Genomic DNA, 26,536 nt, shown 5'->3' with positions numbered 1-26,536 from the left:
CTTCAAATTTAAAAATACAACATGGTAAGGATAGCTCTTGGACCTGAAGAGGAGATTTCACTCTGATCACTGCACAGTCTGTTTTAAGAAACAGCTGTGGTTTGTCACAAATTCACTGTGGCATGTATTTCCTATTTATAGGAAATACACATGAATTTCAAAGTCAATTCCTTAATTACTGTATTACTATTCTATAACATAAAGTGTGGTTAATAAGTTGTTTTTTCTTAAAGTAACAGGCTGGGCTTTTTTTTTCCCCCCAATAAAAAGGAAACTACTACAACACGGCCATTATAAAAATTAAGCCTTCATACTACAAAGCAGTGGCTCGTTCAGCCAGCACCAGAAGTTGAAGAGGAAATACAAATAGGGAGCAAACCTGGATTTTGTCACAGCTCACAGATCAACAAAACCTGTAAGGGCTAGCATTGTTTACTGCAGGTAGTATTTTCAAGTTGAAATGATAAATTCCACTTATTAGTCACCTACTGGAACATAACCATGCTGATATACATAGAAACTTTGGTTTCAAGCTCACATAGGTGGAAAAAAGCTTTTTTTTCCTAGTTCTGAATTATTTAAATATCACCAGAAGAAAAAAAGAAAACATTCAGAAAATAAAGTGTGCATTTCTAAGAAAATATGTATTAAAATTCCTTCTGAGCACATATTTGTATTAACGATCCTTTTTCTGGTACAAAATGCAACAAAAAAGAAAAAATTAATATTACCTTATGGTAACTGCCTGACCAATATTAGTCATAGCTGATGTCATTATTTCAGTAGTAAGGCTTTCAGCAAAACTGACTCCGTCTTGTCCAATACCACTGTCAGCTGTCAGACTTGTGTAACTCAGCTCTCTTTCTGCTTTCTCTATGGCCGCAGTAGCCCCCTTGTCCGAAAACACTGTCCTCTGTTCTACATCAACGTGAATTTTGGGAATATCAAGCTGAAACGCTCTTGAATTCTGACAGGCACCACCCAATCCAGAATGAAGTAAATGCCTCACTGGAATGAAGGATTCTTGTGCAGGCAGACGATGAGACATACTTTCTGTACAGTACCGATGTTCTTTCATACTGCAGCATCTACAGACAGTTCCAGAAAAAGGAGACAGTTTCTCAGTATATGAGAGCTTATCGCCACTTTTTCTGTTTTCAGCCACACGGAGAATAGCCGACTCTAAACTCATTTCTAGAGTATCATCTGCTACTTTTCTAGCATATTGTTCTATAGCTTGAATTATGCCTTCAGTGTAGCCATTTTCATTTATACTACCTGTACTATGATACAGTTTATGATCTCGGGAGAAAGGAAGAAATGTCCTAGAAAGTCTTGTTTTAATGAGATCCCCCGTGAGTTCATCAAATTCAGTCTTTTTATATAGACAGGAATCTGTTAGAGACTTCGGCAAAGACGTTCCCGACATTTTCAGTTTCTTCCTGACATCAGAAGTGATACTGTGAGCAAGGGATCCTGAAAAATGCAACAACTCGGTACATTCTGTTCTCTGTGTGCCAAAACTCCTTTCATACATTTGGCCTTCACAGTGATGAATGCTGCTTTTCACTGGCTGTACTGCATCTTTATTCACTGCTTTGATCAGCTCCAGCTTACCATTTACCTGTGCATTTTGCCCAGGACATGTCTTTCTGTTATATCGCAATTTGGTTTTTCTAGCAGCTTGCTGCAAGCCCGATTTTATAGACCTGTAAGCAAGTCTGCTAGCATACTGATCCATTAACAGCTCAGCACTACCACCTTCTCTTTTCAAAACTCGAATGACGTGATCTGCATATTCGTCAGTCACACTTTCACAGCTCGGGTACTTGGAAGTCAAACCTGTCATGCCCGAACCTTGTGGTAAAGAAAGTACAGATGAACCTCTCTCCCCAAGCCACTGGTCCTGCACTGGACCAAACCCTTCTTTTGAACTACCATCTTTATCGCCTTTTCTCAGATAAAAGCAATCCACTTGACAGTTAACCCGCTTCAATCTCAACAGTTTACAATGCTTTGATTTCACTACTTTCTTGGCCTCGTTGATGACTTTTCCTGCCATATCACCTGCATAATTCCATAAAGAATTGCATGTCTCTTCTGGGATATTTATAAATGCAGTATATCCACATATTTTCTTTTGCATACCTAACTGAAACTGCCTACCAGCATCTCTTTCATTTGTTTTACCATCTAAACGGGAAGCAGCCATTTCAGTCGCTATCGAAACTATATGGCTAGCTAAACAATCGGCATACTGAATTGTTTTTTCCAAATGCTCCCCTTTCTCAACAGGTATTAGAGAATGATCTTCATCTTCACTACTTTCCACTTCTTCAGAAAGGGACCGCATGAGTTTCAGCATAAATTCCTCATTTTCCAAAGAGTCATGTTCCGTTTCAGAAAAATCAGTAATGGATGGATTGTAGGGTGTAGAAGGTGGTGTTGCAGGTGCAAATTCCTTTGCTAATTCTCCCTTGAGTTTCTTTGACAGTTTTCTTAGGTTCCTTTCCGAAGTACCTTCACATGGCACTAAAGGAGTTGGTGGGGGTGTATTGGGCATTAAACAGGTATTTCCATGTTTGAAACTTGATTTTTCTTCCATCTGCAAAACACCTTCACTGCCAAACATCACTGAAGAAAAGCTATTTGCATGCAGAAAACAATCAGCCTGCCTGTAATTCAAAGCTCCTGCTGATAGTTTCTGGGTATCTTTTTTTTTTGAAGGCTTGTTTAAGCACGTTATTGAACAGCTTCCCATGTCAGTACAGTCCTCTAGAACATGCTTCGCAAAAGTCACAGTGGAACAAGGAGGTGGTGATTTTGAGGAAAACCTATGTCCTTTTTGTTCCTGCCAACAATCTTTAGATTCTGAAAAACACTGAACAGAATGAGTTGGAGTAAGAAATTTACATGGATTATTCAAAGGCAACTGTTGTTGTTCCACGATTATAGAAACATTACTTTGCTTCTCAGCCTCTTGCTTCTTTATCACACACTGTTCTTTTCGATTGGTATCTCCGTAGGTCTGTGAGCTCATATTACATGTTAAATTCTCACTAGTGTTACATAACACAGTTTTACTTTCATCCACAGATTGTTTTACGACATACTTGGCCAAATGATCCGCAAACATATTCTTGGGGAAGTCTTCACCAATACCTTGCACATAAGGTTTTTTATCTATTATTTTTCTTGTTAAAAAATCTGTATACTCTTCTACTGCTTTTGTTACTCTAGATGAGGTTATGGCTTCATAAGCTTCATTCACTATCATATCTACCATAGTTCCAGAGAAAGTATTAATGCCTTTTGACCCACTTGTTAATTCTGAACTACTGTTTATTCCAGATCTGTTATTTGTTAGTTTGGTATCATTTTGGTTACAAAAGATTGATGGAGCACCTTCAGTACTTGGACTGTGATCTGAAGTTAGATATATATTTCTGAAAGAAGAGACTTCCTCCTCTCTCTTTCTGCTTGTGAAAAATGGATGAGTGGAGTCTTTGAATACCTTCATATTGTCATCAGCATTTGGAATACTGGATACTTTTGCTTTGTAAGCATCAGAGGAAACCTGTTGTTGACAAAGAGCTCTTCCAGCTAAGGGCACAGGTATTGAACTTACAAAACCAGAGGTGCAAAACAGAGCTTGCTGTACTGTATATTCCTTCTTGGAATCTTGGATTGGCTTTAGTCCTATCCTATCATTAAAATTAGGAAAAACTGTGGAAGTCTGTGTTGACTCTAACATACTTTCTGCACTTACATATTTAATATTGTCCATGGAAACACTAATGGCTGCTTGTGTTGTGAAGGTCACATCAACCTGAGATAGTTCAATAAATGCCTCCTGAATGACAGATTCAGACAAATCTCGGGCATAGGATCTTACCACTTTGTTTTCGTAATCAAATGATGAAGGCTGTGAAGCTGTAGGTGTTGATGGATATGAGAACTGGCATACTTCCATGATTCCTTCAAAAACAAGTTCTTCAGCAAGGTCTGCTGCAAACCGTGCAACGGTGTTGGTAAATATTTGTTTCTTTACGTGACACAGTTCTTTCAAAGCAGCAGTTATAGCTTCACTCACCAAAAAGTTTGCTATCCCATTAATGGCACGCTGCTTCAGGGAGATTGCTCTACGTCTTCCAATCTCATAAAAAGCCATCTGAAAGACTGAAGAAGTCAACCTAGCAGCCAAATGACAGAGTGCATTGGTGCATGAAGAAACACCTTTTTGAAGGTCTTTAAATGCACTGCCAAAACTTTTTTCAACCAATTCAGCTGCAAATTTCTGAATGCTATCTCTAATCATAAGTGACTTATGTTTAGATTTTGCTTGTTTATCTGGTTCCTTACTAGTTTTCATTTTGAGATCTGCAGCTTGCCTTTTTTTCTCTTTCAAAGCAATCCTTTTGTGCTTCGAATCATTTCCTGCACATACTTTTTCTGATGAGGGCTCAGAAGAAAAAACAGAACCAAGTATATCAAATGAAACACTATCAGCATATGCTGAGTAACTATTATAAACTGCATCATGGTGATTTTGACCTGTCCTATCTCCACCAAGATTACTTCGACACAAACATTCGGAAGAACCACAGCTCCCTAGTGGACTGAAAGCTGACGTTCTAATAGGGCTGAAGAAGCCTCCATTCTCTTCCCCTGATGTTTTAACTGGGCGAGGGGAATCCGGGACCTCAAAGATGCTGCTGTACGGTGATTCTGGCTTACGAGGAGTTGGTTTCTTTACATTGGCTGGGAGAGTCGGACGATCAAAATTGAATTTCTGAGGATTCATTGTAATGCTTGCAGAAGACAATTTTTCATGTGCAGTCCTCCTTTTCTGGGAGGGACTCCCTAGGATGGGATCCCTAATAATTTTACAAGAGTTTTCCAAGGCTTGCTCCAGCTCATCAAATTGATCAAAACTATCAAAAAATTCACTTACTTCTGAGTCTGAATCCTCTATACCATCTTTCACTACTGGAATTTTTGGCAGCTGAAGTTTTGCCTTTAAGCTTTTTTGATACCCTTCTTCATCTAAGAAGATGATGGGACTTGGGCTGGAGCAGTCTGACTCAGAGGATTCAGCTGGAGAGGAAGAAAACAATGTTTTACGTAAAAAATTAACACCTTGATCAGAAGGATTATATGGCTTATAGAAACTCCTCTGTATCCAAGGATCAGCAATTGAGGTTGTTACTGAATTCTTTACTGAGGACAGTTCCTTAAGTCCCAAAATATCAATCAAAGTAGAAGATCTGGCAGATGACTTTCGATGCGCAGAACCTACAGGGATCTTTGAGTCAACAGCTTCTAAACATTGAGCAGGGATGGTCTGTGAAGCAGCATCTCGATGGTTTTGAGAAGCAAAGCTGTATGCATCTGAACAAAAGAAAAAAAAAGGTAAAAAAAGATTGCTTCAAAATCAAGAACTTCCACAAAACTGCAGAAAACAGGGTAGATTTTAATGGCAACTGTTGGGTTCATTATTGTTGCAAAATGCTAGCTTATCTTTCATGATTAAAGCAACCTTTCATTTTCTTCAAATCCTATTACGCAAATTAATGTATTTTTAGCATACAAAGTAGAATAAGATTCTATTTGATATACATATGACACTGATATTAGAATCTTTCGTTTATGAGTTGGTAAACTGTGGGAAAAGAGCAAAAAATTAATTTTTCAATTGCCCAATACCCTTTTACAAAACATCATTAATTTCATTTACGTTACACTATTCATTTACATTTACTTTCACATTAAATCCCAACAGCCTAAATTTCAAATACCAATTTCTACAAGGATACAGCGTGCAAGAACTTACCAGCACTTTGTATCTTTGAAGGTTCATCTTCATCTAAGTGTTCAAAAGCAGTAACAAAATCATCCTCAATTGAAGAAACTGAGTGATTAGTGTCATCATCTTCTCCATGGGATGTCTCTGATTGATGTTTTTGTGAAGAGTTTATTTCTACTGCATATCTTATGCCTGTGGTATACTTGCTCAGCAAGGTAAATATATAATCAACTTTGATCCTTGGGAATGAAGGAGAGAGTCTCACCACACAAAACACTTCAGCAAGTTGATTCTTGAAAAAGAGAGCAACAAGAAAACAAATATAGCAATCTTAGAACAATTCAATTGTCAGGAGTAGCAAGGGATTTCTTCAATGCATTTTTTATGAAGAGTAAATAATTCAGAAATACTTTAAATATAAGAAAATTAATTAAACCGTTTGTGTAGAGTGACAGTTAGAATCACCCATTTTCATAACTTCTGCATTCTCAATATTTCACTGCAACAATGTAACACAACTCTGATAATAGGTTTCCAAGAATCTATTAAAGAACGCATGTGAAAATTCGTAGAGGAAGACAGTATTTCTTCTGCACGTTTATGCTGAATAGTACTTCAGTTTATAGGATATTTGTTTCTTCAAGGTATTTTTTATCTTATATGCAACATTTGTAATTGGAAAGAATATAATTACCTTGGCAATAATGGGAACAGTATCAAAATAAAAATAATGGAAATTACATCATTAACAGCATTTACAATTGTAATTTTTTTTTTTGTAAGACAGGAGTCCACTGGACATTCACGTAATTTTTGGCATCTCTGTTTCAAAAAGAAAAGTCTGCTGAAGATGAAAGCTGTATCTGAGCAGAGCAGAGCAGAGATGGGTAACTTGCCAAATTTCATATTCTTTCCAAATTGGCAGTGAAAGGGACTACAGCCTAGCAGAAACATGGGATCAACACCATAATTAAATATTTGTTGAATATTTTCTGTAAACAATACAGCACCATTTATTCTGTTATTTTCTGACATCCATTTTCATGGAATCACAGAAATATAACATTAATACTACTGTGGCTAAGATGGCCTGAAATCAAAAGCAAGACAAGGTGTGATATGACTGAACTCTTTAGGAGGTGAAATACAATGCTTCTGACATGCAAGAAGACAGAAAAATTTTACCTGATGTTTCATGACAAAAGGTTTTGCCAAGGTTTTCTTTACATCTTTTAGAAATATAGCCTCGTTTTCTTTTAGTTTGCGCAACTGGAGCGATTTCAGAACATCTGGAAGCTCTACAGAAACAGCTGACAACTCCTGATTTAAATATACAAACACATTGAGAATATCAAGTAAAAAAAATAACTTGTAAATAACAATGGGTTTGATCTCATATCCCCCCTAAATAGTAACAGCTACTAATTTTGGTAACGTTTTTTTTGATTCCCTATTTCTTGCTCCATCCCCCACTTATTCGCTCTAACTGTGGTGTAAAGCTCGTGTAAACAAGCTTTAATGCAGTCCATACTTGGAAGATGCTTAGAAGTCATAGAGGAGAATCCTGTAAGTGCTGAAAAGCAGCTGCACATCCTACAAACTACACAACTACAAACACTGACTTCAGCTAATAATGGTTCTCAGTGGATCTCTACAAGCTCTTGGTGTGCTTTATTGGAACAGTGTTCTAAGTCCCTATTACAAAAACAAGGACAAGGCATTTCTTAAAGCAAGACCTTGGATAACCTTTAGATTTACCTAATATAGAAGAAGCCTGTGAAAGATTTATAGGGTTTTTTTCAACAGCCCAAACACTGCTGATCCCTATGGTTCAAAGCAAATCTCCATAAACGTACTCTGCCCAATTTTCTTTAAATTCCATCCAATTATAGACAATCAAACAGTTCTTATTCATCCTTGAAAGAATGTCTAGTGTTATTATGATCTGATTAACAGGAATACTGATATAAGTTGGAAGACAAACGGATTCAGAGTTTCTTTATTCATTTTTAAACATCAGTAAACTATTACAGCAACCTCTATCTACTAGGATCTAGACAGAGTAGAAGTGTGGAATTGCACTGTGAAGATGCATGTTATGAATTATACTGATGTGTAAGTTGTAAGGAAGACTAAATCCTTAGCTTATGAAAATCACACATTATAATCCTCCCCGTTTGCTACACTCCACCTTTTAAAATAATATTTCCGGATCTAATTCTCCAGAACATTATCTTAAGGCATAGCCATAATACAGACTCCTGAGCCCCCCACCAGCAATTCACAGCTAGCAGTCAGTTCAATAAAGTTTTAGCTTCACACATGCAACCCTACCATATGAATAAGCACAACTCAACTAAGGAGAAGATTACAAACCAAAATACTGATACACACAAGTTTGTAACAACAACAACAAAACCCAAACCAAAAAAGCACCCACAAAAACCCAAAACCAAACGAGACCCTTCCCACTTAAATACCTCCCCCAGTCAATCATCCCCTTCTGCCGCATTTAAATAAGTTGTTCCAGACCATCCTAACACAAAGACTGACCCAGGTAATATTGTAAATACATACAAAACACCAATTATAATATTAAAATAATTATTTCCAAGCTTTCAATGACATTTGAAACTTAGGCTTTTACATACTCAAGATACATCTGTTTCATTTCTCAAACACCAAAATTCCTCAATTTAAAAAACTAGGTACTACTTAGAAGAAAGCACCAGCTACTATTTTCCAATATAGACAGATATATATTGTACCTGCAAGCGAGCAGTACCCATCTCTTCAGCAAAACCTATAAATGTAATCTGTAAAATAAATACATTAGTATAGTTAAGTACAGAAAAGAACTTTTGTGTTTTCTGCAGATATTTAAGAGCTAAAAATTCAGCAGACTGTAACAAAGTTTCATTCCACTGCCACAATAACCATAACTTAGGGCAGCATAGTTTGCTCAAACAGTAGCACACAGTTTTTCATAAAGACTAGTAATCCTATACTATTTGACTTGTGAAAGGTCAGGCCAGGCTGAAGAGCATACACAACGTTTAAAACCCACTATACAGAAATTTTTCTAGTGACTGGTACATACAGAGCAACACATACCAACCTCATTACATCTGTTAAAATAAACACAATTTTGCAAAAATCAGTGCTCATCTGTCCTTGCTTCAGGCTGGGCACATGTAAAACAGTTCCAGTCTGAAATCTGTCCATACTAAAATAAACTGTTACACATTTGCATATACTAAAGAAAGTGTAAAGCCAACACATTATACAATTTGCCATGTAAATTGATTAGCCTAAGGCCAAAACACAACAGGATTACTGAAGCCACATGTTTGCACGCCATATCCAAGTAGACAAACCTTTAACTTCATTTCAAACATCAGATTTCCTCAGTTCTCACTTAGTATTTCCCTAACAACAAATCAATAGGGTATCTGCATGCTCCAAAAAATCCCAAGGCATTTATTTTCAAAACACGGCTGTCAGAAAACAAACGTTGTTTCCATTTTGTAGATATGGAATAAAGCACAAAGACTAAATACTTTCACTGATGTTTGAAATTAGTTTCATATGGTTTAGGTTCCATTATTTCAGAGCACTACGAAACAGACTGAATTTTATGTATTAAAGCCACAGCTCATAAATATGTAGCAACTACTCCCGTTACTCCAAAGAACATCACTATGTTTACGTTAATTTATTATTAACTGGTTCAGCTACCTGCCTGTATATACACAGAATCTCTGAGAATTACAGAGCTAGAAAAAGAAATAGCTGAAAAACAATTCTATTTGAACTGTATTTGTGTTTTGAATATGTTCTTTCGAAGTGTGACAAAAAAAAAAACCTCAAACTTTCTTTTAAACTGGAATCATACTATGAAAAATTCTGATGTCTTTATTTCAGAGAGTCTCATGCTGGGAAAAAGATCTCATGCCCCCAGAAAACATCTTCCCACATACATCCACTCATGTCAGCTATGACAACATCATAAACGAAACAATGCTTCACAGCAGCATTCCAAATCGCTCCAGACAAATTACACATCTCCACCACTGTATTCACTGCGTTAACTGTGAAACAATCCTGTTTGAGCAATATTACCTTTCAACTCCTACATCTTCTCTTCAACTGCTAAATAATTCATCTGCACAGTATCTTCAAGACACTTTTCAGCTTCTAAGTCTTTTTATCTCTACAGCAGTACCTACAATGTGAATTGAATTCCTCCACAGAAGCAGCAAAATATCAAACAATTTAAAGGACTTGGGGAAAAAAACTTAGTTCTCTGAAGAACATTTTGAGAGGCTTTAGAGTTTATTGCTTTTGGGGGTTTTTTGGCAGTTTTGTTTGGTACTTTTAACAGATGTCTTCTTACATGCCCCTTCCTCTTCCTCAAGATAATGATTCCAACCCTTCCCTGCTCTCATGGGATAATTCACTGTGCAAGACAGGGCAGTATGCAGGAGTAACAGCTTCACACAAATGAAGAACAGTATGTACACTGAGTGGTCAGCAGACTGCTGTCAAAAAGACCACACCCCTACTGAGTTTGCCTATTTTTGCCTCAATGATGATACTAATTTAGATTTCTTTATTGTGCCAATTTTCACAGAAAAATAATCACCTTTTAATACCTTGAACATGTCTGAAGTTAGTACACCAATTCAAAAGCTGTTGGGGAGTAGGTCAGAGAAATAAAAAGGTCATTAGTAACACAAGACATTTTTTTAAACCAAAAATAGTGTATGAGATGCCATATTTGAAGGTCATCATAAGCCATGAGTACAGAGGAAATGGATTAAAATGGTACAGGAAAACCTAAATACTGGTTTGCTGAAGTCTGAATAATTATCTTTGCAGTCCTAATAATATTCCATTAACATCATTCTCCACATCCTTCCTATATTTCCATAAGGAAAAAATACCTGTTCTGTGGCAGGTTGTTGACCGTCTTACACTTCAACCAGTGGGCTCTTAATTGCTTGCTCTAATAAGGTGGTTAATATAGTCAGCTATTTTTCTCTATAGGGACCATCAGTGCAGGCATATAAAACATAACTGACATATAGCTGGCAACACAAGACAAAAAAATGCTTCATAGGTTTCTAAAGCATGGTCCATCTAGTCAGATACAGACAAGGTTTTGCCATAGGTTTTTTGGGTTTTTTTGCCAAGGTTTTTCTGCACAGCTCTTCTTCTTTACCTTAATCTGACACAGCTTTTCATCTTTCACAAATTTAGCTTCCTGCCTGCTCCCCAAACATTCATAGAGTCACAACCCCTGACTGTATCCAATCACAAAATCCCTGGTGTTATCCAGGCAATCCTAATTCCTCTCTGCCAGACACACAATCTGCCTCTTGCCTTCCTCCTGCTACTCCTTATGCTATTACCTAACAGTCTCCCTAACCACTTCCTGAGTTGTCTTTCCTTCATTTCTCCCTGTCTCAGCTCCTCTGCATGGCAAGTTTAAGTCATCCTCTCCTTCTCTAAGCTCCTTGTCAAGCCTGTCAACTACTAATTAGAAGTCTTGAAAAACACTTATACAAGTTACACAGTACACATTGCTTCTTACCTTTTTTCTTTTCCCTTTGGAAAAGTTGCTGTTAGTCTTGTAACTCAAACAGTTCTAGTAATTCCTCTTTACAACTTGAGATTTACCTAGACAGTCCTGCATTCTGTTCAGGTCTACTTCTCCCCAGACCTTGTCCAGCTTTCAGTCCACCTGTATTCACGTAAGACAAGTCTAGATCCGCAATTTTAAGCTTCAGCTTTTACTGCTAAGCACAGGGCAAACGAGAAATCACTTTAAATTTTATCTTCAGACCTGGATCAAAATGTTCTGCCACTTTGTTAGGATACCATCCACACAACTTTGATCACAGCAATGCTCGCAAATGCAGTACCACCCAAGTCATCTATTTACACATTTTGGTTTTCTAGTTTCACAAATGCTCCAAAGCAGAGAAATGTCATCTTGAAATGTCACAGCTTAAGACTACAGTGATTGAATTCAAGAATGACAATACAGGGTACAGATTTTACAGCCAGTAACTTGAATCATTGTTCCTGTTTACTATCCTGCAACTTCCCATACTGTTTCAAGTGAAACTGTTTTCTATCATAGCCACAAAAATATATATAAATGGTAACATTATGCCAAACCTCAATAAAATTATCTTCTTCTTCCCGATTTAGGCATTCCTCTGCTGATACCTTGCATAACTCTTTCCTGCTGTGTAGCAGTGACTTCATAGAGTGCAGTATACCTTCACCAAAACTCTGAAAAATAATTACAAGGAAAATTTAAAAAAAAAAAATACATTTTCAGTTTCGGAAACATGGTCTCTCCCCTGTCCCCCATAGGCTTCCCTACTCTAATTAGTATTTCAAATTACTTTGTATATAAATCATCAGGTTTGAAGTTTAAATTCACTTTAGGATATGGAACTGAAACAGGTAAGTTGTTTTCTTCAAGCAATATTTTTATTCCAAAATAGGTTCTGCATTTAAAAAAAAAAAAAGAAAAAAGATAAGAACACACAGACTTGGAAAAAAAAAACAGATGAATCCAAGAAGAAACCCAAACACCATCTACTCCTTGCATTGAAGCCTATATATGGAATTTCTTCAACAGCTTTTCCTTAAATAAGACGAAAAGCAATTTTAGCCAAGAAAAGTCATGCAGGTGGCTTCAAAAGTCACAGGGGAAGAAAACAAACAAGCAAACAAAAAAACCCAAGAAAATCCACACACATTCTTCCCCATTCTGTGAAAGATACGAAACAACTGTAACTTAATTCCATGTAAACACTTCTTGTAATATTTCTTATAATAACACTTATGGTGACATGCAAGCATCCACAGAGGGCTAAAAAAGGCTAAAGAATCCAAGACTTTCTCCTAGCGTAACAAAGTGCAGAAGGCAAATAGGACGACAGAATAACAACAAAACTGCTTCGCTCAGCTAATAAAAGAGGCAATATCCTCGCAATTGTTTTAGGAAGTCAGTAATTTTTTTTTTAAATTTAAAACTGTCATCTTCTCTAGCAAGTTGTAAGGTTAAGAAGACAAATAAGATCATCATATGGTTAAAAATTGTTAATCCATTTAATTATTCTCTAAAAGATTACCCTGTTGAAAAATGACGTGAGAAATCACTGTGTCCAACTTATGACAAGGTATGTCAAATCTGCACAGCTTCTCAAACAATAGCAGAAGTGCTAGATAAGCAAATTTAGTCAGAGAACGTTACGCCCTTCTGATACTCCCGAAACAAAAGCAATCCCTTTATATAAAAGGTGATCTTACATATTGCAGTTAAACCTCAAGAAAGATTTTATTTTTTCCCTGTATAAAAAGCAGTATCAAGTACTACTACATAGGAAGTCAAAGTATTAGAGCAGGGCCAGTGTCACCATTCTTGTGCTCATGGCAACACAAAATTAGGAAAGCATTTCTAGAATGAACAGAAAAAAGCAAATCAGAACATCAGGATCCTTGAAATTACCAAAATATATTTCAGAATGTTAGCAAACAAGGCTCAGACTACCAACCTGACAGTCAAGGCCAAGTGACGCTAAAGAAGTCAAAGCAGTAACTGTTATAGAAAAGCTACAGCTGAACTATTTTAAAAAGCACTTTATTGGTTCATTTGAAATAAATTAATGAAGTATTCGCCAAATTTCCATTTTTATCTATTCTCTTGCCCCTACATGTTTAGTTGTAATTTACTTCCACGGTTCAGTAATGTATCTTTGTACTTTCCAAAGTATGCTGCCAGTGTCTTTCTCTGATTCTCTGGATCTTCCAAATTTACAGGTGGCTACAATATTACTCAAAGACTGCTCCCCAGCAATTCCTTCATTCATCTTGTACAAAAGTAATTTGCATAATTAGGGGGGAAAAAAAAGTCGTATGTCGTGACCTGCTAATTTTCTGCAAGCCAACAGTGCTCCAGTTTGAGAAGGGCTCATTGTTATTCTCTAGTTGGGTTTTCTAAAGCTACAAACTATTACATACATCTTATTTATAAGCAAGTACTGTTCCCTAGTTTTACATCTGAAAGGCAGAATAGGTAACTATGAACCAGAGAATGGTATGAGGAACTACTGAGGTGAAGCAAAATTCAACATTTTGGAGAATATTAATTTGAAGTGGGAGAAGAAGAAAGATGAAACAAATGTAAAAATTTCCCTAAGGTCTGGAAGAACCAGCATACAAGACTATATGCAGGTCTGGTGGCCCATGGTAGCAGTATGTAACCAAAGAAATAAAATATCATATTTAAAATGAGGAGCAAGTGATGCATGCTTTTCAGATCATATTAACAAATATAAAAAAGTTCAGAATGTGGAAATAGTAAAGATATGGAAATTAACATGCAAAACACATACACATAGAAAAAATCTCACTTATCTGTGACTTTCGTAGATTATTTAGATTAAAGTATATGAAGAGTTAACAAAACCAGATAAAGACAGAGTTTACTAAAAGAGCTGGTTTTGGAAAAGAAGACTTTGCCTGAATAGAGACAATACAGTGATGATTTTGAGAATAGCTGATGTAGGTCAGTAACCAACTTCCTCAAAATTTATCCTGAGACTGATGTCAAGCACCATCATCATTAATACATTTAATGAGGAAAAAAAAGTAAATATGAGATGAAAACTGATGATAATTGAAGTAAGCAGGTGTCATCAGCTAAGAAGAAGAATATCATACAGGAACAACCTGCCCAACGTGAGAGTGTTTTAAAATGCAACCATAGGAAGCATAAAGTTATGTCCTCAAAAACTAAAAGCAAGCTTTAAAATAGAATTGCAAATTCACAAGCTGGGAAATAAAAGATCTGAGTTGACTTCTCGATCGTGGTATAGCAATGAATGATCAATATGATACAGCACTGAAAATAGCAAATGTGCATCCTTCAGTGAAAGAACTGACATCAGTCACTGAGAAGGACATCCTGTGTAATTGCACATACAGTATTATCCACATGTAAAAAGAAGATTAACTCACAACAAGCACAGAAAGTAGGACTATGAAGGATAATCACTGGAATCCAGAGGCTTTCATACAAAAGCAGACTAAAACCTTAGTTTACACAGTTTCCATAAACCAAGGCTAACAGAGGACATAATTGTAAAAAAAATCATAAGGGTGAATATCAGCAAAAGAAAATAAATTATTTAAGCGGAAGAATAATGACATCCACGAACAAACAGGTATAAATTTGCGGCTGAGTAGCTTCAGCCTGAAATTCGTAAGATTCTTAGCTATTACCGCAGTGTGGTTCAGAAAGACTTAAAACCAGCAGTAGGTTTGGTGGGAGGGTTAAACTCCCCTCATTAACTGAGAGACTATATTTAATAACTTATTCATATTCTTATCCCTATCAAAGTTGTGCTTGTGACAGGAGAGGACTTGACTCAATTTCAGGGAAATCCTCCTATCAGACAATATAAGCAGGTTCTCTCACAATCCCATACCAGGAGACATGCATCTACATTAAAAACTGAAAACTAGCAAGTTCCCAAGACTATAAGCTCAGTTTAGGTTAAGGACAAGAGGTCATCTTCAGCAAAAGTAGGTAATTTGTTTTAATAAATAGTACAACTACTTCCAATGTACATTGACATATGGGCAAAAACCACCCAAGCAATATATAAGGCTCTACTTGCTAAGCCTGTGTACTCCTTTCTCACAGAAATTCTAAAGTCATATCTTGCAAGAAGTCTTGAGCACAGATTCAAAGTTACTAAGTTATGTCAGGGGAAAAACGCAAATATCATCAACGTGCTGAGACCTGAACAGTGAAAATCCTTGTCACACCTCTAGCTCAACTGAGCAATTCAAAGATTTGCATTGTCCTCTTCGCAAATCAAGAAGTCATTATCTACAGATCCTTCACAGTACACTAGAGCAAATTCTACAGTGTTTGGTCTCATTAAGTGTTTTAAACAACTGCTCTCTAACATTTCAAACAACCTGTAAGATGCCACAATCTCTAAAGAAATTAAGTTGGGTGCTGGAGAGTCATGCTTACTCTTCTCTTAGAGCAACAAAGTTCTTCCTGATTTCATCATGTGCTGTAAGATTTTAATGGACTGAATATTTTGAGGCTGTAAGATTTTAATGGACTGAATATTTTGAGGCAATTTTTTAAAAATAGAAACTTGGGCTTTAAATGTGCACACCACAACTTTGCACTGACTTTCAAGACCTATTACTGCAACAATTCCTATTAACTATGACAAAGTATTACAAAGAGGACAGGAATCAGACCGCAATGTTCTGTGAATCAACAGAAGATGAAACACAGTGCAATTCTGACCACCCTACTGCCTGGCTCTACGAGAGAGAAAGTTCCACACTATAATCTGAACAGCCACTTCTCAGGGAAACATCAAGAGGCAGTGACAGAAGAAAACATTAGAGCATGGTTGTGTGAAAATGTAGAATTCTGCAAGACACTTGAGAAGTGTCAAATTCACATTCCTAGAACCACGCAGTCCAGAATGCTTAATGGCAATTAGAGCAGTTCACAGAGCTAATATTTTAGGCAACTATCAGAATCAGTGAGGAATCACTGGTCACCGTCATTATTAGAAAGATGTTTCTGTAACCCATAAGTTTAAAAACATGGGGGTGATGGGGAGGGTGGTATTTGTTTTGTTTTGTAAACTGAAGCAGAAAAACAAATAAAGAACAGATTTAAAAAGTCCTTTAAGAATGCAAAATTACTTAACTGTAATTAAAGAACTCTTTGAGCTGGAAAGTTCTCATAAACCAATAAAATAGAAGGTTTTATACTGTGTGTCTTTAAGTGAAAAGAATATCACCCATAATTACGAACTGCTTAATATGTCTGTTAACATTCTGTGTCAGGACCTGGAACAACTGACTGTCTCATAATACTTTCCTTTGCGTTCAAATAATTTCTACAGGACACATACCACAGACACTGTTTCCTTAAAAAACCAAAATCTGCTTATGAAATAGAATAATGCAATTTTCATGTGACAAGATGCCTCCTTGCTCAGTTTCTCCTCCTACCATTGCAGCAATTTGCAAATAAAAAAGTTATTAGTAACCAGGAAAGACCTATGAACTCACCTCTGTTCACCTACCTTGAGAAATACAATTGGATAAATAAATTTTTTCCTTTAGGATAAACTGCAACTTTTATTTAAATAAGCACTTACATAAATTGCAAAAAAATTTGAGGAAGAGTATTTATGTTCCCCAAGCTAAAGTGACAAAATTTAAAAGAATAAATAAATAAATATTATTGAAATAAAAAAAAAAAAACCACTCATATCTTTTGTAAGTGCTAGATATATTTTCTTTTTCACCTAGGCAGTTTCTAAATGTTTCTGTAAACAGAAGGGTAAACCAGACAAGAAACCAAGATCTAAAGATACAGATATTACCAGGAAGCCCTAACAAAGACTTCACAGAACTCAATGAAGACTATATGTTTGTATTTTAATTTATTACATATAAAATCAAAAAATCTGTTCTAAAATAAAAGCTATCTTTCAATAAACAGGGCAATGTCTAGGAAACTAATGCATCATGATTTCATCATGTCACCTTGAAAGACAAAAGCATGCACCTCTTCCTTAAATTATGCTCTCTCCCAGTTTAATTACACTAAATATGCCAAAGCAAAGGCAATTTCTTTGCCTCCTTGAAATGTCAGACAACCACAATTAAAACATACTAACGAAAAACCTCATACTCAAAATACCTCAACCAAACCAGTTCATTTGCTTCATTAATAGGCCGAAAAGCTCTAAAATATTTTTTTATTTAAATACAGATAATTACCTTTTTCACAGATATTCTTGGTTTCATTCGATTGCCCTGAGCTCTGGCATACATGTCCATGATCTTACCAGTCTTAGTATTTGATGAAAGAAGTCAGCTCACAAACACCTACAAAAAACAATTACATTCTATTATTTTATATTTATTCATTTAGTTTGTATCCACTTTGAAAATGCAAGTAGACAAAACAAGAACCAATAATAAAAACCAATTAAAAAGCATTTTAAAACTGAGAAAGATTAAACAGTACACCATCCATACTGACAGTTTCCTTTAAAAAGTACTGCCTTAACGACCAGACAGGAAATACAGAACACACACCTTGCAGTAAGTTACATAGTTCAACTAGATTTCAAGGCTGCGTGGGGGTGGGGAGGAGCATTACATTAAATAATGTTTCACCATCACTGATACTCTTGAAAGTCTATCAGCAGATTCCTGTACCTACTATGTGCTGGAACTACCCTTCAACAATCTTGAGAGGCAAATGTACAACTCACCCACTCAACCACCTGGCCTAGTCATTTCTGTCAACTGAAGGTACTACAGGCTAACACGGATCAACACTCAGTTCTCTGGCCCTGCTCTGGGCAGTTGTCTTTGCTGGCAAAACACAGCAGACTAAAGCTGAATTTACCAGCACTTCAATGAAGTACGTCACAAGAGTTTCTGCTCGAGTCAGCTGCCCTTATTGATCTTAAGTCTAGTTCTAACAACAAGAACATAAAAAAAAGCTACGAAATGAAAACATTTTTTTCAAGTTTCCCTCTTCAAGCAGTAACAATGAGTCTAATTTGTTTCATTCATCTCTACATCCCCCAAAACAGGCAATAAATACAGGGAGTTATTAAAGACAGAAAGTATGTGCTGGGCTTTTAAGTTCTGTGGAAGTTTTAATAATTCAGCTTTTCTCATAGTCACACAATTTAACTGGGAAAAAGAACTCCTAGACTGCCCAAAATAAACCAGGCAAGGAGCAAATGCATGTAAAAATGAAGGCTAAAAATAAAAAACACCAAGATAATCTGAGTATGGGTCTTCTTCGCACAACTGACCAGACAAGTTTTCTTGATCTTACTTCAAGCACATATTTACCCTTTATATGGGTTTGTTCTTTGGTATAAGTAACTTAAATAAGATTACCAGTGTCATCAAGTAACTGTATTCTTCGCCTTCCTCCACCGCAGCACCTCTTCAGTAAAACTTCCTCAAGAGGCTATTCTCTACAATAGCAAGAGATTATTATTAGGCACATCTATTGACATTTCACCTTGATTTCTGCTTTCCTTCACAAAAATGAACTTGACAGAATCTTAGGAAAAAAGTTACATTTATGCAAATTAACTGCAATATTTTAATCTCTGGAGCACAGCATCTCTCTTAACTGGATGTCTGGTTTGGAAAATTAAGCCAATGACATGAAGCAACTAGGCACACAGTAGATTATATACTATATATAAATATAATAAATACAAGTAAGAAACTCATTTCACAGTAAACTAAGGATGAAAGATTAAAAAACACAACAATTCTTCTGCTGAAACTCAATGTGTTTAAAAGAAAAAAAGCCACAGAACAGTATCAAGCAAGAAAAAGAAATCCAATTGTCCCTACTACTCTATCTTAAATGGCTAATCCGCTATAAATCTAACCATATTGGGGTAATACTCTTAGACACTCCTTGTCCTAAAAAAAGTCACCTATGGGAAAAGCTGGTTTTCCACATAGGATCAAGTACCTGTGTTCTACAATTTTGGACTGATCACTCCTTGCAGCTATTTTAACAAAGCCCAGCATAGTACACCATGGAGATGACTTTATAACCATGTTGGGTGCAGCATTTACTCAGGTACAGTAGTTTACAGTTACACTGCCTTCAGGCAGTACGTTAAGTATTCTATGTCATCTGCTACTAAACTCTAGAGACCCAAGAATCAACAGAACCTGCAGTGTCACCTACTCATGAAACCAACAGACTTGTAAATCACAGACTCAGAAAGATACCGGACAGGAAAAAATTGATCACACAAATAACTGATGAATATCCACATAAAGTTTAACCATCTCTACCTTTTTAGCAAGTTGGATCTCCGGAAGTGCACGCAGCATGTGCAACACACAGGAGGAGCTGGAACCCACTGTGCCGCTAGAAGGCTTAAACTTAGTTGCCAGTACTGAAACCTGGAGGGACAAATCCCATGGCTGGAGTGTGGCTATGGATGGCTACAGGCTGTTAAGAAGGGACAGGCTAGGAAGGAAGGGCTGAATTGTTGTCCTCTACAACAAGAAATGGATAGAACATGAAGATCTGTCTCTGAAGAACAGTCATGAGCAGGCTGAAAACTTATGGGCAAGAATTAAGAAACTGAGGTAACAAGGCAACCTTGTGGTTGAGGTCTACTACAGGCTGCCTGATCCAGGGGAGCCTGCTGACAAAGCCTTCCTGCTCCAGCTACAGGAGGCATCATGCTCACAGGCTATTGTCCTGAGGGGGGACTTCATCCCAACATCTACTCCAAAAGCAGCACAGCAAGCTATTCCAGGGGGAGACTACTGGAATGCATGGAGGATAACTTCTTAAGGTAGGTAACAGACAGCCCTACCAGAGGGGACACAACACCAGACCTGTTGGTCCAACCTAAGTGAGCTAATCAGTGATTAGAGATGAATCTAAGATTGGAGATGCCCTGGGCCACAGCAAACATGCACTGGTGGAGTTGCTGCCCTGATATGGGACAAGCAAAGACTAAGTTCAGGACTGTAAATTTTGGAAAAGCATAATTCCAGCTGCTCAAGGAGTTAGTCAATAGGGCCCCATGGAAACTGTCCTCAGACACATGGCGGAAGGAGACTTTCCACAGAGCACAAGAGCTACCAATCCCTGAGTGTAAGAAATCAGGAAAGGAAGGCATGAGACTGGCATTGCTGAGTTGAGAGCAAGGTAACACCAGCTGAGGTCAACCTAAAGAGCAAGAAGGAAATGCACAGGCAGTGGAAGCCGGGACAGGTATTCTGGGAAGAGTACAAAGATGCTGCACAGTTTTGCAGGGATGGGGGTCAGAAGGTCAAGGCAAAGCTAGAGCTGAACTTGGCAAGGGATGCAAAGAATAAGAAGGGCTTCTACAGGTATGAAGCCAGAAAAGAAAGGTCAAAGGAAGCGTGTCCCCACTGATGAACACAAGTGGCAAACCGGTAACAACAGGAGGACGTACTCAATACTTTCTTTGCTTTAGTCTTCACTGGCAATTTCTCTTCCTACACCTCTCCAGTGGATGGACAGGAAGAGCAAAGTCCCTCCCACTGCATGAGAAGATCAGGTTCGTGACCACCTGAGGAACCTGAATGTATGTAAGTCTATGGGATCTGTCAAGATGCTTTCCAGAGTCCTGAGAGAATTGGTTGATGCAGTTATTAAGTCACTCTCCATCATATCTGAAAAGTCATGGCAGTTAGGTGACTGGAAAATGGGAAACATTGTACCCATCTTAAAAAAGGTTAGAAAGGAGGATCCTTGAGACTACTGACCTGTCAGCCCCACCTCTGTGCCAGGGCACAAATCCTTCTAGAAACGTTGCTAAAGCACATGGAGGACAGGGAGGTGATTTAATGAAGCCAGTATAGCTTCACCAAGGTCCTGCCTGACCAACTTAGTGGTCTTCTATAATGGAGACAAGGGAAGAGCTACAGATGTCATCTATCTGGACTTCTGTAAAGCCTTTGACACAGTCCCCTCCAATATCCTTCTCTCCAAATTGGAGAGACATGGATTTGATGGGTGGAATGTTTAGGGTTGATTGGATGGGCCAATCCAGAGGAGAGCAGTCAACAGTTTAATGTCCAGATGAACACAGGCGACAAGTGGTGTCCCTCAGGGTTTCATAGTGGGATCAGTGTTATGTAATATTTTCATCAATGACATAGACAGTGCACCCTCCGCAAACTTGCAGATGACACCAAGCTGAGTGGTGTGGTTGATGTCCCTGAGGGATGGGATGCAACCCAGAGGGATCTGGATAAGCTCAAGCAGCAGACCCATGTGAACCTCATGAGGTTCAACAAGGCCACATGCAAGGTCCTATGCCTAGGCTAGGCAAGCTTCAAGTATTCATACAAGCTGCGGGATGAAAAGATTAAGAGCAGCCCTGAGAAGGAGTTGGGGGTGTTGGTGGACACTACAGTGGACATGAACTGGCTATGTGTGCTCACAGCCCAGAAAGCCAACTATATCCTTGGCTGCATCAAAAGCAGCATGGCCAGCAGGTCGAGGGAGGGGATTCTGCCCCTCTACTCTGCTCTGGTGAGACCCCACCTGGAATACTGCATCCAGCTCTGAGGTCCTCAGCACAGGAAAGACGTGGACCTGTTGGATTGGGTTCAGAGGAAGGTCACAAAAATGATCAGAGAGATGGAGCACTCTCCTATGAAGACAGGCTGAGGGAGTGGGAGTTGTTCAGCCTGGAGAAGGCTCTCAGGAGACCTTACAGCAGCCTTTCAACACTTAAAGGGGCTTATAAAAATAACAGGGACAAACTTCTTAGCAGGGCCTGCTGTAGTAGGACAAAGACAAATGGTTTTAAACTGAAAGAGGATAGATTCAGATTAGATATAAGAAATGTTTTACCATGAGGGTGGTAAGGCATTGGCACAGACTGTCCAGAGGCTGCAGATGCCCCATCCCCGGAAACATTCAAGGTCAGGCTGGACAGGGCTCTGAGCAACCTGATCTAGTTGAAGATGTCCCTGCTCATCATATGGTGGTTGGACTAGATGGCCTTTAGAGGTCCCTTCTAACCCAAACCATTTTATGAATTTATAAATCCATTTTTCCAGTGATATGCTGAGAATACCATTTTCATCAGACCATGTAACAAGCATTTAGCTAGCTTTTCCATATACATATATCCTTGTTAGAATATATGTAAGGATCAAAATTAAATAATCAGCTTAAGGGAATCCAACGGAAATTTGCCCCGGATTTAAACCCTTTATATAAGTTTAACCCCTGGCTAAATTTATTATAAGTCAGTATGTACTGACAATCATTAGCTGGCAGAAAGGAAGAAAATTTATCTTTTTTTTTGTAAAGTGTAAATGTGCTGAGTAAATCTCTTTAATAGCTATAGGGGCATATTTGGACATGTGCACACCTCTGTTAAACAAATAAATTTGAACTGTACAGGCAATAAATTTGAAATACATGTAATATGTTCTCATTTAAATAAAATTTCAAATAAAACATTCTAGACAATGACAATATTATATCTAAAATTACGTTTTAAAAAAGGGTTTCTTTAGTAGTACTACAGCAAAAATAGATATTTTTCTTTTAAAGAAAAGTACTTTTTTTTGGTCTTCAACACAAATGACCTGAAGCAGCCTAGAGAACTCTACTGATGATTTACAGAAGTCAGGCTTAATCTAAGACTGAACTTTGAAAGATTCATTCTAAATGTGAAATTTAAAAATACCTTAAAAACAATACTCTAAATCATCAAGGTCAGAAGAGGCCTGCAAGATGATCCAGTCCAACTGTACATCCAGCACTACCACTGTAAACACTAAACCACGTCACCCAGCGCCAGATCCAGACACCTCTTAAACACCTCCAGGGATGGTGACTTCACCACTTCCCAGAGCAACCATTTCCTCTGGTTCTCTCACTATAGGCACAGTTGAGGAGATCAAACCCACCTCACTACAATCTCCTGTCAGGGAGTTGTAGAGAGCAATGAGGTCACTCCTGAGCCTCCTCTTCTCGAAACTAAACAAACCCAGCTCCCTCAGCTGTACCTCACAGAATATCTTCTCTAGTCCTTCCACGAGCCTTGTTGCCCTTTGCTGGACATGCTCCAGCACCTCAATGTCCTTTTTGAAGTGAGGGGCCCAAAACTGAACACAGGATTCAGGCTCTGGCCTCACCAGTGCCGAGTACAGAGGGACAATCACTTCCCTAGTCCTGCTGGCCACACTATTCTTGATTCGGGTCAGGATGCCATTGGCCTTCTTGGCCACCTGGGCACACTGCCCAGGCTCATGTTCAGACGGCTGTTGTCCAGCACCAAACAGCTCTCAAGCCACTTACTCCTCCCCCAGTCTGTAGCACTGCATGGTGTTGCTGTGATCCAAGTGCAGGACCCAGCACTTTGCCTTATTGAAACCTCATACCATTGGCCTCAGCCCCTTGATCAAGTCTGCCCAGTCTCTCTGCAGAGCCTTCCTGCCCTCCAGCAGATCAACACTCCTGCCCCACTTGGTGACGTCTGCAAATTTACTGAGGGTGCACTTGATGCCCTCATCCAGATCATCAATAAAGATGTTAAACAGGACTGGCCATAAAACTGAGCCCCGGGGAACACCGCCAGTGACTGCCTGCAACTGGATTTAGCTCCATTCACCACAACTCTCTGGGCCCGGCCATTCAGCCAGTTTTTTACCCACTGAGGAGTCCCTCCAACCAAGCTGCAAGCAGCCAGTTTTTCCAGGAGGATGCTGTGGGAGACAGTGTCAAACACTTTACACAAGTCAAAACAGACTACATTCACAGCCTTGCCCTCATCTTCTAAGCGGGTCACCTTGTCATAGGAGATCGGATTGGTCAAGCAGGACCTTCTTTTGGTAAATCCACATTGGCTGGGCCTTATACCCTGGCTGTCCTGCATGTCCATATACAACCTTACCAAAACAACTGCTACTGAAAACCAAATTAAACAAGTCTACACTGACAAGGATCCTTCTCTATTTTTCATTTCTAATGGCTTATATGTTTCACTAATCAGGTTGGCAGTCTTGAAAAACTCCATTTATAAAATTCAAGTTGTCTTGACCATAGCCACACCCACACTAAGAAGGGGTGAGCAAAATACATCATTGATAGTGAGCATTAATGACAGGTTGGGTCCCCTTTCTCTTGTTTGGTTCTAATTCTTCTATGTTCAATTTTTGTCACATATAGAAGCATGACATGAAGACAAAGCCTCAACAATTTCAAAAGAATCCATCATTCTCTGACTAAATCATCATTTAAAGTCATCACCTACAGCTTCCCTCCAGTTCTGGGTATGGATTCTCAAATACATTCTGGGAAAAAATGTTATTTGGTGTACCAGACAGATCCATTAGCCTAGATTTTGTGTGTGATTAATTTTAAATTTCTGTACTTTATTCTGTTGTGTATTTTGTACATAACAGAACTATACCAAGTAAGTCGAGGGCATTATTTTTTAAGCTACAGCATTTTTCTCAAGCCATTTTACTTCCCCTTAAAGAAAACGTCACCAAAGAACACCTTGTTTAGGAGGTACTTTTGGGGTGTATATTGTATGGTTTGGGTTTTTTAAGATTATATCATACTAAATGATTAACAGAAAACAGAAATGATCTAATCTATTTTATTATTTTTTCACACTGAATAAGTCTTTTCACCACTTCAACAGCCAACATATTTTAAAGAATCCCTGAAGGATATGGAATTACGAGGCATCAACCAAGATGGTATCATTCAATTACTATGCTCCCTAAAAAATCACTTTGCCTACAGACCAAGAAATACCACAGGACAAATGAGACCAACATTATTTAAAAACACTCAGTTTCTCAAGGATTAGTTAAATATTGGTAGTATCTATCACTGAAGTCTAACCGTACAATTCTGAAATAATCTTACAAATACAAAGCAATGTAAGACTCTTCCCAAGTGTAACATGGCTAAACTTAGAGCATTGTGCTACCATTTATTTCATTATCACTGATCTTTTCCAGATACAACCTAAGGGTTTGGATTTTTCTCCCTATGTCACTCTGGCAATACATCACAGCTTCAATTAGAAGGCTATAATCTATATACAGTTGGGATCCGCAGTTCACGCTTTTTTTTTTCCTTTTGCATATTGGATTTTTGGAGGCAAAACCAGAGAAAGGTACTTCAGTTGTAAAAAAAAAAAAAAAAAAGAAAGCTAAGGAAAGCCCCTTTAAAGAGCCAAGAAAGCAAACGAGGAACGCTCGCTGTTCTCCTCCCTTGAGGGAGGAAAGGAACTGAGAGGAGGACGTGGGGAAGAAGGGGGAGGAGACACTTTTAAAAAGCGAAATATTGAGAACAGGGTGAACTTACTTAACCCGCGCGCACCGACCACAACCCAGTCCACGCAGGAGAGAACGCGAACTCACGGAGCCTCCGCGCACCGACCACACCACCACAGGCAGGAACCAGTCCGTCCCCTGCCGAGGCTGCGGACAGACAGACAGACCCGGCCCACGAGGAACAGCGGGGCGGAGCGGGGGGAGCTGCGAACGCGCCCCCGCGGCCCCGCGGGTGCCGGGGCCGAGGCGCTGCGTTACCCCCGCTCCGTGTCACCCCCGCGCTGCGGCTCAGGGGCGCTCCGGGGCCCTCCCCCGGCCCCTCCTCCAGTGACCGGCCGTGCCCGCGGGAGCCGAGCTGCCCCAGCGGATCCTTCCTCAGAGAAGGGAAAGGAAGGGCGGCGGAAGATGCTCTGCCCCGCACCTCCCCGGGAGCTCCGGGGCCACCTGTGGCAGCGAGCCCAGCCTGACAGACAGGCTGGCGGGCTGCGCCCCGCCCTGTGCGGGGACGGCGGCGGCGGCGGGCCCCGATCCCCCAGCCCCCGGGCGGCGGCGAGGGTGGGAAGCAGAGCGGGCGCTCCGTACCTGTGGTGGCCGCCGCCGCCGCCGCCGCCGCCGCCGCCTCCTCAGCGCGCGCCCCGCGCGCCCCCGTCCCCGCGCCGGAGCGGCACCGGAGCGCGCGGCCCGACCCAACGCCCCCTCCGGCCCCGCCCCGCTCCGCTCCCAGCGCGCGCCGCCGCTCTCGCGACGCTTCCCGCCCGGCCCCGCCCCCGGGCCTGCCGCTACGCGCTCCCATTGGCG

General features: G+C 39.2%; 1 protein-coding gene across 8 annotated transcripts in view; it reads right to left on the bottom strand.

The window, feature by feature from the left end:
- The window catches only part of AKAP11 (A-kinase anchoring protein 11), a 102,996-nt gene extending 76,649 nt beyond the window's left edge, over window positions 1-26,347 (bottom strand). For 5 of the 8 annotated variants that reach the window (XM_017827830.1, XM_017827824.1, XM_017827827.1 and 2 more), the window contains exons 1-8: window positions 25,770-25,895; window positions 18,806-18,885; window positions 17,663-17,770; window positions 11,993-12,109; window positions 8,575-8,622; window positions 6,992-7,126; window positions 5,834-6,098; window positions 732-5,391 (exon numbers count right to left, since the gene is read on the bottom strand). In XM_017827830.1, the coding sequence (XP_017683319.1) occupies window positions 732-5,391; window positions 5,834-6,098; window positions 6,992-7,126; window positions 8,575-8,622; window positions 11,993-12,109; window positions 17,663-17,722 (5,285 nt within the window). In that variant the 5' untranslated portion in view covers window positions 17,723-17,770; window positions 18,806-18,885; window positions 25,770-25,895. Of the gene's footprint in view, window positions 1-731; window positions 5,392-5,833; window positions 6,099-6,991; window positions 7,127-8,574; window positions 8,623-11,992; window positions 12,110-17,662; window positions 17,771-18,805; window positions 18,886-25,769; window positions 25,896-26,320 lie in introns of those variants that run through there. The other 3 variants (XM_017827825.1, XM_017827829.1, XM_017827831.1) reach the window with 3 other exon arrangements.
- Between the last annotated feature and the right edge of the window lie 189 nt (window positions 26,348-26,536).

The sequence above is a fragment of the Lepidothrix coronata genome, unplaced genomic scaffold (assembly GCF_001604755.1).
Source record: "Lepidothrix coronata isolate B3197 unplaced genomic scaffold, Lepidothrix_coronata-1.0 Scaffold143, whole genome shotgun sequence".
Lineage (NCBI taxonomy): Eukaryota > Metazoa > Chordata > Aves > Passeriformes > Pipridae > Lepidothrix > Lepidothrix coronata.
Note: the sequence above shows the minus strand (reverse complement) of the source record. Positions and strands in the feature narration are given on the sequence as shown.